This window comes from Sesamum indicum, linkage group LG1 (genome assembly GCF_026168435.1).
Source record: "Sesamum indicum cultivar Baizhima isolate 11 linkage group LG1, ASM2616843v1, whole genome shotgun sequence".
NCBI lineage: Eukaryota > Viridiplantae > Streptophyta > Magnoliopsida > Lamiales > Pedaliaceae > Sesamum > Sesamum indicum.
Window position 1 is genome coordinate 482,686 of NC_142657.1, and position 14,896 is coordinate 497,581.

Here is a 14,896-nt window from a genome sequence, read left to right on the forward strand (position 1 = left end):
TTTTAATTTAATTAATAAATTTTTTTAATTAATTTAAATTTCAAATAGAAAATATATATATATAAAGAAATGGGGACGCGGACGACCACAGCGTCCGTTGTCGCTCAAAAGAAGACCGTTTCCAAAACTGTTGTTCTAGGCGATCGATTGGAGGCAACGACGACAGCGACGGAACCTCCAATTTGGGCGACTTGTCATAGCTCAGGTTCGGGGACGACGATTGGGGATGGGGGCTGGGAAGGTGGCGGGGGTTGAGCGGTGTGGGGAGGGTGGCGATGGATTTGGGGGTGGACTATGAGCAGGGCAGGAGGTTGTGGGTATTGGTTAATTTTATTTAATTTATTTTTTCAATAATTTTTATAATTTATATTTAAAAATTAGTAAAATATGATTTTTTTAAATTTGTAATTCAATGATTAAGATTAATTAAGTCTAATGATTTTGATATGATCAATACAAATCTAACACTTATTAAAATAAAAAATAATATATACTAAATAAATATATAACGGTTATTTTGTAAAAAGGTTAGCGTCGTTAGTAATATTTAACGAATATAGAGCTACATTTAAAAAAAATACAAGAGGAGGTTTAAACTATTTTTAAAATAAATAACAATTTTTAACCGATTTTTAAAATGCAGGGAGTTAAATGCATTTTAATCAAAATTAAAATTACAAATGCACTCTTCACCCTCGTTGACAATTCTGTCATTTCCTTGCGGTTTGCATGAGAGAATAGTGGTGTTAGAAAAGAAAAAAAAAAAAAATATATATATATATATATATGTAATCTTTTTATTTTACGCCTCATCAAGATTTTATATCATTTTTCATTAACATCTTTTTTAATTGAAGACAATAATTTAAAATACACCGTTTTGACTCTTTATATTTCTTACAAATATAAAAAATATATTAAGATATATTTTATTAATAAATTATACGAAATATTGAATAATAATACTTATTGGAATTTAATAGCACCACAATGATCGAACTATCTTCACATAAATTCTAAAATCAAAAGAGGGCTAAGAGGGTATTTGGTAAATTTTTTTAAGGAACTTATAAGATGTTGGATTTTAGTTTAAAAATAAGTTTCTAAAACGTTTGGATTAATAAGATGTTAGGGTGTTTGACATAATAAGGTCCTCTGTTGGTAAAATGACTAGAATGGATATGATACCATTCGAATCAAATAAGTTGTTATTTCTTGATATATTTTTTTTAAATATTTTTTAAATACTTTTATAAATAGTACATATTAGTTTAGTTTCAAAATTAATAGATAATCTTTTTACAATAAAATAATAATGAATTATTACCTAAAGTTTTGAACAAAAATAATATATATATATATTCATGCTAGTCAAATATTAATATAGATATAATTGATATTTTCTTTGTTAATGCAATGATTATTTAGTTGTATAATTTATAATATTTTAAATTATACTTTTCAATAAATATAATATCAATACTAATTTCATTTTTATTTAACTAAGCTTATTAGATGTTATAAAAAAAGTTAGATTTTCTAATTTTTTTTTTAAAGAATTATAAGATCCAAAAAATATTTTATTTTGAAATCTTATAAGCTCTTTAAAAAAATAGCTAAACAAATACTTAGATCTTATAACCTCTCAAACATCTTATAAAATATTTTGAGGAGCTTATAAGCTTAGCCAAATACCTCTAACTTGTAAACAAGAATAACATTCTGATTCTTAAATCAAGAATTCATTAACTGAATAAATAATTTTAAAAACTTAAAGCAACGTAATAATAATGGTGTGATAATTGACGTAGGATAATAAAAAAATATTGAAATTTGAGTAAAAAATAAGTATGTGGCGTGCAAAAACGAGCAAAGAGCTCGTTGTTTAACTGAGAGTAAAATGTGTGTGGGAGTGAGTAATACAAGTTACGATTATGGTTGCATTATGATCCCCATTTATAAGCTGATGGGGAACGGAATTTGAAAGTTATGTTGAACTTGTTTTACTTGCTATTGACAGATTAGCTATTGCGGATCGAGATTTTTAGTATGACGTGTTCCGAGATGTTAGGAATATCCCTAATTTGATGAGTCATCTTATTATGTTCAACTTGTTTTTGGGTCTGCCAAATTAGTGTTAAGAGGGTATTTGGCTGAGCTTTTGTTAAAATTATATAACTTATAGATTTTATTAAAAAATTTTAAAAAAAATAAATTTTTTCAGAAAGCTTATAAGATTCAAATATTTTATTTTGAGATTTTATAAGCTTTTTACAAGAAAATTAGTCAAACAAATATTTAGAACTAGTATAAAAATAATTGGTTGGGTATCTTATTCATGGGTCAGTAGGATCAGGCCTAATGGATTGCTTAGTGGTAAGGGTGTGCAATTTTCAATTAATTAACGGGACTAAACATTTCGGTCTATTGATTGAATTGAACACCCCTACTTAGTGGCGCCCAGTGCCTTTGCTTCGGACTTTAAAAAAAAATGATTGAGGGGTATCACATAGGTAAAATTACAAATTTATACAAATATTTTTTTGTTGGTATTTTTCGTTCAAACCCTAAAATGGGAATAATTATAAAATAATAATCCTCAAAAAGAGTATAAGAATATTTCAAAATTTTTAAGAAAAAAAAATATAATTTCACATTTTAGACGAGGTATAAATATAATTTTGCATGTATAAATAAATGAGTATGTTGTAAATTATATTTATTTATTTTATGCTAATATAAAGTACAAAAACAAATATATTAAAAAAACGTAAAAATATGCATATATCGCTATTTTAATTTATTAATATTAGTCATCCATGCATGTATATAAAAAATAAATATAACGTGAAATAGAGAAGAAAAAAAATACAATTATTGGTGTCAAGGATGAAAAAAAAAAAGATTAAAAAAGAATAAAGAAACGTAGGTAACGTGCCAAAAAAAATAAATTATAAGTATAAATTATTAAAAATATGAAGTTTGTAGGGAAAGAAATATCAAGAAATGAGAGAAACTAGACAAAAAGAACATATAATTATAAAATTATTAACAAAATATTTAAATTGCTGTTCTAACCAAAAAAATTTTAAGGAAAAAATGAATTAAAAGATAAAATTTGGTATTTAAAAATTGGTATGACTCATTTTTTTTTTAACCAGTTGCACTGCACACGTTGTTCAAGACTATACAAAAAGAACTGATGTGTAAGATAAAGAGAAAAATATTTTGTGAAAAGAAACAATTGTGGTATGGGAATGAGGATAAAATTCGTGAGAAGAAAGAAACGTTAGGTGAGGTGATAGAGAAAAAATAAATTATAGGGATTATTACACTCCTCTTTCTTGAAATTTGGTTTAATTATATATAAATTTTTTGTGATTTTGAAAAATTATACTTAACACCCCTGAGGTTTGTTTCGTCTAACAAATAAGTCAATTTATTAGTCAAAATTCACTAAATTTGCTGATATTAACAAAAATATTGAATGAAAATTGATATTTATCGTCGATTGACTTATTTTGACTAAACTACCCCTGTAGTGGTAAAAATATACATCATCACGTGCATTAACTTGTGAAGACGTATGGGGATAATTTGGTTATAAAAATATTTATTTAATCTGTAATAAAATAGTAATACGTCAATAGGAGGTAAATATATATTTTTTTAATTTTTTTGTTATTATCATCAAATTTGATGAATTTTCACTATTTTATTGTACGTAATAAATCAAAAAAAAGTTCTGATACATCTGGAAAATCAAAACCAAGACTTGGATCTACATTGGATCTCACCCGAATCGCCCCATCTATCCTCCTGAGGAGAGGTTTTGACTAATAGGGGTGAAAGCCAACATCATGAGTGCTATATATTATTTATCAAACTTCAAGGAATTTACGTCTAATTCCACCAAACCTCATGAGAGGGAGTGTAATTATCCCTAAATTATAATTATAAATTTATTAAATATATATAGAAGTTTGTAAAAAGATATGAAAAAGTTAAATGAGATAAATATGGAATAGTGGGAAGAGGAAATAAATATAATTGTGATATTAAACAAATTATAATTGTAATATTTATTAAAAAATATTAAAATTACTATTCTAATCGATTTTTGTTTGAAAATAATAAATGAATTAAGGGGTAAATTTGAGTATTAGTACGATAAAATATATATTTTTTTAAATAAAAGTATAGATAATAGTATATATTATTTATAAGATTAAATACTATAAAATAACAAGACGAAAACCAATAACTATTTTGATTTAATCACTCCATTTTATTCTGAATTTTCTGATAATTAAAAATGAAAATAAGAAACACGTAAATTTCTAGCGGCATTCTTCAGCGACAACTCCTGCCCTAGGGAAAGAGGAGGATAGGATTAACTGTGAGCTCGTCATACTGTAATCATGATCATGGAGGAGGAAGGTGGAGGGTTTAGACTCAGCAAGAAGTCGTCGGACAAAGCCGGCGAAGTCGATTACAAAACGAAGGCCGGCACCGCGTGGTCGCATTCTTTCTTGAACCAGAAGCCGTGGCATCCACTCTCCTACCCGAACCAGCGCCGCAAGTGGATCGCTGAGCAGACCCACTCTCAGAAGCAACGTCGTGCTGAGGAGGTTGCTCGGGAGGTGCGCAGTAATTCGTTATTTGTTGACTCCCCATTTGGGTTTCTTTGTCATTCATTGTGTTGGATTGCGTATGAAATTGGGGTTTTCGAATTGGAGACGATTTGGCAATTGGGATTTTGCAGTTGTTACATATTGTAGTTGTACCTCTTTATTCATATGGTATCGGATTTTGATCTTTGTTTCAGCAATAGTTAGAACTTTTTGTTTATTATTCTTTTCATTTGTTGTTCTTTACAGTATGCCCAGGAGCAGGAGTTTCTTAGGCAGACTGCACTTATTTCCAAGAAAGAGAAAGAAAAGGTAATTCTCTAATTATGTAGGGATTTCCTAAATTATATGACTTATGATGGAAACAGAAAACAAATTCATGGAAGGTCCCATAGGCTAATATAGAAGTGGTTTTGATGAATACAGTAGTGCAGAGATACACAACTGAAGCATAGTGTATAATTTGGCATATCACGTGCTAAGTTACCTTTATGATTCTCTTATTCTTTTGTGGTTGTAGTGTAGTGAACACAGATGAATTGCTGCTGAAATTAAATAACAGAGAAGCAGAGGATGGGAAGAAGAAGAAGAAAGCTAGATGAGAAAGGGAAATTGCTAATTCATTTCATCCATGAAAATACCCCGTGTACATTGTCTTCCCCTTTTACATGAGATTGCAGCAAAAGACAACAAAAATAAAAAGCTGAATTACATTAAAATTTCTGACAAAAAAAGGAACTTTGTCCTTCCCCTAAGCTCGCCATTGGTGGAACTGTTTCTGCACAAAACCTCAGACGTAGAGGACAGCCACCATCCTGCAGCTCAGGTCGAGCTCTCCTGGCTGTCCATGTGTCCTTCTGTCTTATCAAATAAGGCAGCTGGAGTGCGTGAGAAACCCCCAATTCTTTCCCCAAATTGATCGCGCCCTAGCCCCTCCAAAACGACGTCGTCCCGCTCGACTTCTTTAAGATTTCCCCCAAATTCAATTTTGCCCTTGATCGAATGGCCCTGATAAGTCCGCTTGATCGTAGGGTCAGTAATAAGAGTCGCGTTTTGAGCCTGAAATGCGACATGTAGCTCGCCCGAGAAGGATTGCTAATCTTATATTCCAGTACCTGACTTACATTTATGTGTCGAACCACGCAATTTTGTGAATTTGACTGGACTTTTCATTTTTCTTGTGATGCTCAGTTAGAGATGATGAAAGCTATAAGCTTTATGTATGTGAAACCCCCTGGTTACAATGCGGAAAGTGCTAAAGCTGCTGAGATGGCTGATGAGAAAAAAAAGCAAGAGGATGAGAAAATTTTGAAGGAGCCGTCTGTAGATGGGGCCTCATCTTCAATGTAATAATTTTTACCTGAAGCATTTATTTTGTAGCCTATGGTGCAGTTAACTATTTTATTAGATGTAGTTAGTGTGCAATTTTTGTTCTTGTTAGAAGCAAGCTATTTCTTAGTTGATATATCTTTTCACACTTACAAGTTGTCTTCCTGTTTTTCTAGGAAGAAAGAAACTATGACCTCCACAGCGGAGAAAAGGAAACCAGTGCCAAAAGATGTTTTTGGTCGTCCTTTACCGACAGAAGAACAATTTGAAGTCCTAAAAAATGCTCCAAGGTAAGCAAATGTTTCTCTTGGTGAGCATTGCTATGTGAGTGACACAATCCCAAATTTTGTTCATTGTCTGAAGAATTTATGCTCCTTTTGAGGGGAAGAAAGGGGCTATTTTCTTCTTGATGTTTTAGCTTTCCATGGGGTTGGGGTCTTGAGGGGAATGAGAGAAGTTTCTGGCAGTTAAGTTTCCAATAATATGTTCAGTTATTGAATAAAATTCTCACTTGTGCCATTCTGTTGGAATAGAATCTTCACTTATGCCATTCTGTTAGATTATTTGATGCTGGTTCATAATCATAAGTTTAAAATTGGCAAAGTAATGACATTCTTTTTCCAGGTTAGAGACTGGTGTTCCTGGCAGGGTAAAACCATTTGGAATTGAGATTCGTAATGTGAAATGTCTTCGATGTGGTAACTACGGTCACCAAAGTGGTGATCGTGAATGTCCATTAAAAGATGCTATTATGCCTAATGAGGAGAGTCGATTGAAACGGGATGACCCTTTAACAGCCATCCAAGCTCAAACTGATGGTAGTGAGGTAATGAGTTGAATATCCTTCATGCTTTACTTTGTTTCTCTCTCGTAATTGAATACTTAGTTTCTTTTTACTTTAGCCCTTCGTAGTGTAAGGCTTGAATTATGTGGTTAGGCGTCTAGTAGTAATGTAAAATAGTGAGTTGGATGCATAGTAACAAAGCTAAGTATTTGCTTAAACATAGATGCTACATTGGTATGCTATTTGACAGAACGGTCGATGGTGTAAAGCAGTTAGAGGATAACGATTTTTTTTTTTTTGAGTTCGAGCTATTGAGAAACTGTCTTCTTCTTTAATTTCAAAGGAGAATACACTCAAATTGTAAGAAGAGTAGTGAAATGATAGAAAATTATGTTTGAGAGCATTTACATCCCTATTCACAAACGCAAAATAACTTTTTATTGTAAATCATGATAAAGACATGGTGAGGTAGATAATTCATGATGAAAAGAAATGCCTCCTACAGTATTTATTATAGCCTTGTCCTTTCTCTTATGATGTTTAGCTGCTGGAAATTCGGAAATTTTCAAGTATGCTAATGCAATTGTCTTTATGCAAATGAGATTTATCCTGGTTGTACCTTCTACCGTTTTCTGAGTATCTGGCATCGTGTTCAGCCTTTGAAGTGGGAGCTGAAACAGAAGCCTGGAATGAGCCCTCCTCGTGGAGGGTTCGACCCTGATGACCCCAATCAACAGATAGTTGCCGAGGACATATTTGATGAGTATGGAGGTAAACCGTTTATCACCAGTTTAAAAATCAGTGTGAAAGTACCTATTGAAAATGTGAAATTCTAATGCCCACAACGTGCAGGGTTTCTTGGTGAAGCCAACATACCAGAGTTGCTAATCAACTTTTCTTCAAGCAAGACCAAGAAGAAGTCTAGTAAGAGCAAGCATAGGAGGAGACAATCTTCTCCAGCAGGCGATGAGAGAAGAGATGATCAAGGAAGTGGGTCATCTTCAGGTGATGATAGGAGAAAATCAAAGTCAAAGAAGAGACACAAGAGAAAGAAGCGAAAGCATTCCGAAACAAGTTCATCCGAGAGCTCAGACGACAACAGGCACAAGAAGAGGAGAAACAGACACAAGCATCGGCATTCAAGTTCCTCTGACGCTTCAGATTCTGATGATCTGCATAGAAGTAGACACAATCGTCGCCATCGACATTCCCATAGGCACAGGGATCAGCACCGGCACCATAACCATCGTCCTGGTTCTGGTTCTTCATCAGATTGATTTAAGCAACCTTTTACAGCGAAGTAGAAATCAGCAAAGTGCACATGTTTTTAGGTGCTGCGGAGGAGCTCTTTGTGAAATCATGTATGTTGACTCTCATGCCAATATAAGAACTGATTTTTTTGGAAAGTCTATTTGTCAAAATTCTGTACTTTAGTGTCAAAATAACAAAATCTCTTGCAACCTCATTACGATGAGTATGATTATTTCAATTGTTTATTTTTTCTTGATAATTATATTTACGGCCTTAATTTATGTTCTCTTTTCACAAATCATTCTCAGTGAAAGAGTAGGAATAATTTGTGCAATGATGGTGACGTATTAGGGGTGTATTTGTAACTTTTTATAAAATAAAGGTTGTTTGCATTAATAATATTGATGTTTTTAGTGGATCCATGTATAATTATTCAAAAGATTGGGGTAGTTTCTGTAAACAAAGTATAAATTAGAGGGTGTAAATGTAATTCTCTCTCTCTCTCTTTTTTTTTTTTTTTTTTTTTTCCTTCTCTTGTCATTTTTCGTTTTTATTTCATTGTTGTCTCTATACTTCTCTTTTTTCCTCTTGTTAGCATGATGGAACCCAAAAGGAAAAAGAAAAAAAAAATATTCGAAGGAGGGAAAATAAAGTACGCCTTATTTGATTTTACATCTCTAACCCTGCAAGCAATGGCTACAGTCTAACAAAAGTTGTACCTTACGCTCTGTAAATCATACGTTAAATAGTCGAATCGACATTTCGACACTATTCCATATTTTAAACCCAGACGACCCTGCGGAGTTGGACAACTCATAAACCCTTGCACCCTTTCTTCTGTTCTCCGCATTTTCTCTCTCTAGGGTTTTTGGAAGTAAACCTCGCTTTCTCCAAGAAAGAAGAAAAATCGAACAAATAATGGCGTCATCAGCTAGGGTTTTTGGCCACAGCTGCCGAAATCTGATGGCCGCAGCCAAGTCGTCCGCCGCCTCCACGGCCGCCGCAGCGAAGCCCAAGACCGCAGGTCGTGTCACCGGCATACTGAAGGTGCAGCCCGTGTCCCCTGCTCTGGCGAAGTTTCTGGGGTCTCCTGAAGCATCTCGATCTGGCGCCGTAAAGAAAATCTGGGAGTACGTCAAATCACACAATCTTCAGGTCCGAATCTTCATCCTATAATACACTTAATACTTCCTTTATCTTTCTTTGTGCTGCGTTTATGTTTTTATATAAAAAAAATTCCCTTTAGACTGTATGTAAGCGTCATGGCGCTGCTTAGTGAATGAATATGGGGGTTGTACTTTTAATTCTTGTTCAGGTCCGAATCTTCATCCTATAATACACTTAATACTTCCTTTATCTTTCTTTGTGCTGCGTTTATGTTTTTATATAAAAAAAATTCCCTTTAGACTGTATGTAAGCGTCATGGCGCTGCTTAGTGAATGAATATGGGGGTTGTACTTTTAATTCTTGTTGTATATGTTTTGTGGCCCAGTCCTTTATTTTACCCCAATGTAATGAGGCTCATGCAGTGTTAGTAGTTGAGCTGATAAGCAGGCCCGATTTCGCATTGTAACGTTACTACTGTTTGATGTCTCAGCCTTTTGGGTCAATAGATGAGTTTTTACAACTGCATTTACCCTCTATTGGATAATTTAGCTTATGACGAAGTAGGCTGTTACTTGTTTTCCATTTCATTAATATTGTATTTGTTTATGAACCATGTACTGTGTCTGAGAGTTTCCGGGTTTACTTATATGTTGCATTGTACTCATGGTTGCATACTACAGACTGATATAGGTCGCAATACGAGCCTTGGATGCTTGTCACTACTTTTGGGTTAAATTCATGCTACACCCAGTGCATGGATGATTGTCATTTGCTCCTTATTTCTAAAAAGTGGGGTATGTCCCAACCATCTAACTATCAGACGTAGCTTCTACAAGACCCTACTTCCTTGAGTTTGATATGTTACTGCATACAATGTCATAAATGCTAGTCAAAATGTCTTATACACGATGTGTAATCATTAAGGGAGCTTCCATGACAAGGAATATAGAAATCCAGAAGAATTTGCTTAAGCTGTCTTACATATTTGAAAGGAGGTTTGGGTTGCACAAAATTTTAAATTACCAATTACATTGTGTATCCATTTGTTGTTGCCATGGGAGGATCTCTTCTTTCTATACTAAGTATATTTAAGGGCAGTCATAATTTCTATGTTGTCTTGCAGAACCCATCCAACAAGAAGGAGATATTTTGTGATGACAAGTTGAAGGCCATTTTTGATGGCAACGACAAGGTTAATTTTCAGGGTGTAGCGAAACTGTTGTCCAACCACTTCCCAAAGACTACGTGAAATATGCTTAGCTAGGCTTCCTAGTACAATAGATCTAGCTTGATGATATTCTGTATTGAAGCATTTTGTCCCTGTTTCTTGTGTTTTATGCCTCTTCCGGCCATTGGCATTTCTTTTTGGGTTTCTACATGCAAGTGTGGTGCACGTATAGAATCTCTGCGGGCAACTAATTTCACAATGGTAAGGGAGATGTGAACGGGTGGTCCTATGGTTGGATGCTTCAGTTGGCAGATATTTTTAAGCTATCATTATTGATTAGTTGTCGAGTCAAATTTTTGGTACTCATCTATGTTTGTTTGCAAATGTTGGGGTTCAACTTGAAGTTTTTTGATGATAGGCATTTGAGTTCGGTGCTAAAGATGCATGATTTGAAGCCTGTGTCCAAATGATGCTGAATTGCCAAATTCTTGCTACTGTACAAGTTTGTTTCTTGATGCAGAAATCCATTGGTGGAAATCTGTTCTGTTTTTATGGTTCTTTAGACAATTGACATAGCCTCCAGGGGACCATAGGTACTGCTGCTGCTTGTTCTTGATGGGTTGTTTACTTTGTGGTATTCGATAATGTGTGGATATGTCCCAAATGAATTATTTGTAGGATAATAAGGCCTTATTTATTTTGTGTGACGCTGATTAAGGTAAGATAAGGCATGATAAAATTTGGGATGTAGCGATAGGATTTTGTATGTGATTATTTTAGTGTATTAAGTATTGAATATTTTCTGATAGTTTTATCTTATGCTTACTAACAAGGCGTTCATTTGAGATAACATTATGAAACATCAAATTACTCGCAAGACAAATTGGAATATTATATATATATGTATGTATATAAATATAAAATAATTCCAACAATTTTCAAATGCTTTTGTTAAGCTTTAATAAATGAGTCTGAACGTGATCAAATGCTTACTTTCTTTAGTTAAATGACAGATAGATAAATGTGATGTAGTGTTATGTTTACTCAGCGGGACAATTTGTTGGATATATGAATGTGATTGCAATTATCCTTGAAATCAATTGAATAAGTTCTAGAGTTAAGGAGTTAGAGGAAGACAACCGCAACCGCAGCAATAACGGAGGCGATGGTGGCGACAATCAGTTCAGGGGAGGAAGAACTGGGCTTGGACTTATGTGGGGGCGGGGAAAGAGGCCAGGCATGGCGGAGGAAGTGGTGATGGTGGGGAGAGGAATGGGGGTTCTGAAGGGGGCAATGGATCTCGCGGAAGAAAGGATCGATGGAGAATGCCGAGGTGGTGGTGTGTAGAGTTAGAGGACTTTTAAAATAATGCAACTTTCTAGGTATTCTTGCAAAAATATTTAAAGTTTGCGTGGACCATGTAAAAAAATTGAAGAGATGCTATTCGAAATTTCAGATCAGCAATAGTTTTTCCCGCACCACGTGCACTCAGAAATCGGAGTTACACAAGCTAACTCATCCCAAAGCCGTTTCAACTTAGTGTAATACAATGTTAGTGAAAGCTCACCTTACTTCATAGATGAAATCTCACGCTGCAGTTGGTATATCTGCAGTCGATTACACTCTCCGAAGCAAGCTTCGAGTTCTAACAGCAATTCTTGAGCGGAAGTCGTGTACAAGAAGGCTTCGACAATCTCCTTGGAAATTGAGTTAAGTATCCATGATGTAACTAGGTAGTTAGCTCTCTGCCACTGCTCGAATTTCTTTGCATCAGCACTCGGCTTAACACTTTTGCCATTAATGAACTTTAGTTTCATTTCCAGACCAAGTGCGATTTTAATAGAAAGACTCCACGCTAGGTAAGTGCTGCCGGTCAGTTGAGCCGACACCAAACTTATTCTTGGATTACCGGAGCTTTGTACTTGCAACAACTCCGAATCCATTTCATTTTTCTCTCCTATTTTCATTGCTACAACTCCTGTTTTCTCTCCGAATCCGGTAAGTGTTGCCGGTTAGTTGGATCTATCACAGGTAGGGGAGAATGCCAAGGGCTGCCCACGCACTCGGAAATCTTGACGCACATTCGACCAAGCAGCCGCTCAACCCGATCGACCAACAACCTTCACCGACAAACGTTGGACTTTCGCAGTCTTAGAGTTTTAGGTTTAGGTCTTTTATCTTGTATGCTTGTAAATGCTTTTGTTTGCTCAGTGGGACGTTATGCCTCCTGAGGTGTGATGTTCAACCTTTTTTGTATCTACTGCTGTCAATAGGAAAAATCATTTTAAGCCTATTATAGGGGGAAATGAGTTCTCAAAGCTTGGTGTAGTGTTGCGTGCTAGTCCTCAAGGCGATCCCCTTGCGCTAGCATCGTTTGTATAATGTAATGCAATTTGCTATCTAATGAAATCCACATTCTGAATCTCGTGCTCAATTATCTACTTTCTTATTGCACATTACTTATCGTTATTGTTGCCGTTGCAATCTTTGTTTCTATTCCTATCGACGTGCTGTGCTAGTGTCGCTGGAGTTTTGTTGTTGTGTTGCTATTGGCGGAAGTAGTCGTTTGCTGTGAACTGCTAGCCACAAGGTGCCCCTCTCCCTGCATTGCGGAAGACGCCTCGTGAGACACAACCATATTGACGGTTGTCTGCAGTCTTGACCTTTTTAGTAGGACAATTCTTGGCCCAATACCCAACCTGCCCACAGTTCCAGTAGGGTTTGTTTGCCTTTGATTTTTTCTTTTTGACGGCTATGTCTTTATTGATGGTTTTTGAGTTGGGGTTCATTTTATTCACTTTCTTATTTCTCATTATTAAATTTGCCCTAGGTTGATGCTCAACAAGCATCTTATGGGTCTGATTTTTGTGTTCTTCCTCAATATTGATCGCGATCATGAGATCATCCAGAGACAGTTTCCCTTTCTTGATGTTTGAGCGTCATGCCAAAACTTTCCCAAGATTTGGAAAACTTATCCACTATGGACATGACCAGAAACTTCTCAAGAAGCTTCATCTCGGCATCAGACAAAGCATGCTCAAGGTTGATAATCTCATGAGTTTGTTCAGCTACATACTTTCCCGCCACTATCTGATACCTCATGAACTGGAAACTAAATACTTTTTGAGCCTATATTTAGTATTATATTTCTTATCCAACTCACCCCATAGAGATTTTGCAGTGTACGTGTCAGAACAATAGATATCGAGAAGCGTATTTGACAATGCTGACAAAATAACTCCTCTGCCTATTTGACCCCGCTCAGTCCATTGCGCGATCTTCGCAGTTTTGGGATCGAGTTCAGTTGGCTCAGTTTTTTAGAGGTGTGTTTGTAAAATGAGGGAGGCTCAGCTTTTTATAGGCACTCCAAACAGTGGCAATCAACACACATTTAAAGCAGACATTAAATCACCAATTGAAACAGTCAGAAAATGGCCAAAAACCTCCAGCAACTGCTAGAAACGACCGGGCGAATAAGAAACGGTAGGTCAAAGTATTTAAATGCAATTTCAAAGCCATTTTGACTAAAAATATCTTTTTTCGTCCATATTCGGTTAAATGCAAATGTCCATATCCGGTTAAATGCAAATGCTTTTGTTCAGCTACATACTTTCCCGCCACTATCTGATACCTCATGAACTGGAAACAGAATACTTTTTGAGCCTATATTTAGTATTATATTTCTTATCCAACTCACCCCATAGAGATTTTGCAGTGTACGTGTCAGAACAATAGATATCGAGAAGCGTATTTGACAATGCTGACAAAATAACTCCTCTGCCTATTTGACCCCGCTCAGTCCATTGCGCGATCTTCGCAGTTTTGGGATCGAGTTCAGTTGGCTCAGTTTTTTAGAGGTGTGTTTGTAAAATGAGGGAGGCTCAGCTTTTTATAGGCACTCCAAACAGTGGCAATCAACACACATTTAAAGCAGACATTAAATCACCAATTGAAACAGTCAGAAAATGGCCAAAAACCTCCAGCAACTGCTAGAAACGACCGGGCGAATAAGAAACGGTAGGTCAAAGTATTTAAATGCAATTTCAAAGCCATTTTGACTAAAAATATCTTTTTTCGTCCATATTCGGTTAAATGCAAATGCTTTTGCTACAAAAAGATGTATATCTTGAGATTGAGACATTCACCCTAACACTTGCAACAACGCTTGAATAGGCGAGCAACAAAGGCAATGCACACACGTGGAGTAACCCCATGTTCATTCAAGTCTACATAACATTTCAAATACAATTTGGACTTGAACTTAATTTAAGGAGTTTATTTTTTTAATAAACTTTCCATGTGGGATACATTTGAGTTTAAAAACACTTTCCCCCACATTCACCTTATATAACATGAATGCCACTTTATTCCCATCATATTTCTATATGGGATATGATCTTATTCCAATTCCTTCCTTTTAAATATATGGATTTCACATTTAATTTTAATTCAAATTACAACACTTGGATCCTCTTTGGTGCCATTGAGCGCTTGGGAGGAATATCTTGAATTCTGATGTAGAAGGAAGGGATGATGGGCAGAGATTATCCCACTGAGAGTGCCAAAAATTTGTTCACACAAACTTCATGCCTACAAACAATAATTACAAGACAAGAAATAATATGA

General features: G+C 35.1%; 2 protein-coding genes across 2 annotated transcripts; both read left to right on the plus strand.

Annotated features, from left to right (window-relative positions):
* Positions 1 to 4,313: 4,313 nt before the first annotated feature.
* Positions 4,314 to 8,233, plus strand: LOC105157201 (zinc knuckle (CCHC-type) family protein). Its single transcript, XM_011073572.3, has 7 exons — positions 4,314 to 4,643; positions 4,881 to 4,943; positions 5,823 to 5,977; positions 6,137 to 6,250; positions 6,585 to 6,786; positions 7,401 to 7,515; positions 7,597 to 8,233. Exons 1-7 carry the CDS (start codon positions 4,422 to 4,424, stop codon positions 8,019 to 8,021), a joined length of 1,296 nt encoding a protein of 431 aa, XP_011071874.1. The 5' UTR covers positions 4,314 to 4,421; the 3' UTR covers positions 8,022 to 8,233.
* A 554-nt stretch (positions 8,234 to 8,787) lies between these two features.
* Positions 8,788 to 10,709, plus strand: LOC105157279 (upstream activation factor subunit spp27). The gene is made up of 2 exons (XM_011073692.3): positions 8,788 to 9,150; positions 10,226 to 10,709. Exons 1-2 carry the CDS (start codon positions 8,914 to 8,916, stop codon positions 10,349 to 10,351), a joined length of 363 nt encoding a protein of 120 aa, XP_011071994.1. The 5' UTR covers positions 8,788 to 8,913; the 3' UTR covers positions 10,352 to 10,709.
* Positions 10,710 to 14,896: the final 4,187 nt, after the last annotated feature.

What these genes read in the sequence shown, in the direction of transcription:
- LOC105157201 (XM_011073572.3), top strand. Translation starts at nt 4,422, where the DNA reads ATGATCATGGAGGAGGAAGGTGGAGGGTTTAGACTCAGCAAGAAGTCG. An exon ending in CCAAGAAAGAGAAAGAAAAG is followed by an intron (nt 4,944 to 5,822) that starts GTAATTCTCTAA and finishes TGTGATGCTCAG; the next exon opens with TTAGAGATGATGAAAGCTAT. An exon ending in CTCAAACTGATGGTAGTGAG is followed by an intron (nt 6,787 to 7,400) that starts GTAATGAGTTGA and finishes CATCGTGTTCAG; the next exon opens with CCTTTGAAGTGGGAGCTGAA.
- LOC105157279 (XM_011073692.3), top strand. Translation starts at nt 8,914, where the DNA reads ATGGCGTCATCAGCTAGGGTTTTTGGCCACAGCTGCCGAAATCTGATG. An exon ending in TCAAATCACACAATCTTCAG is followed by an intron (nt 9,151 to 10,225) that starts GTCCGAATCTTC and finishes GTTGTCTTGCAG; the next exon opens with AACCCATCCAACAAGAAGGA.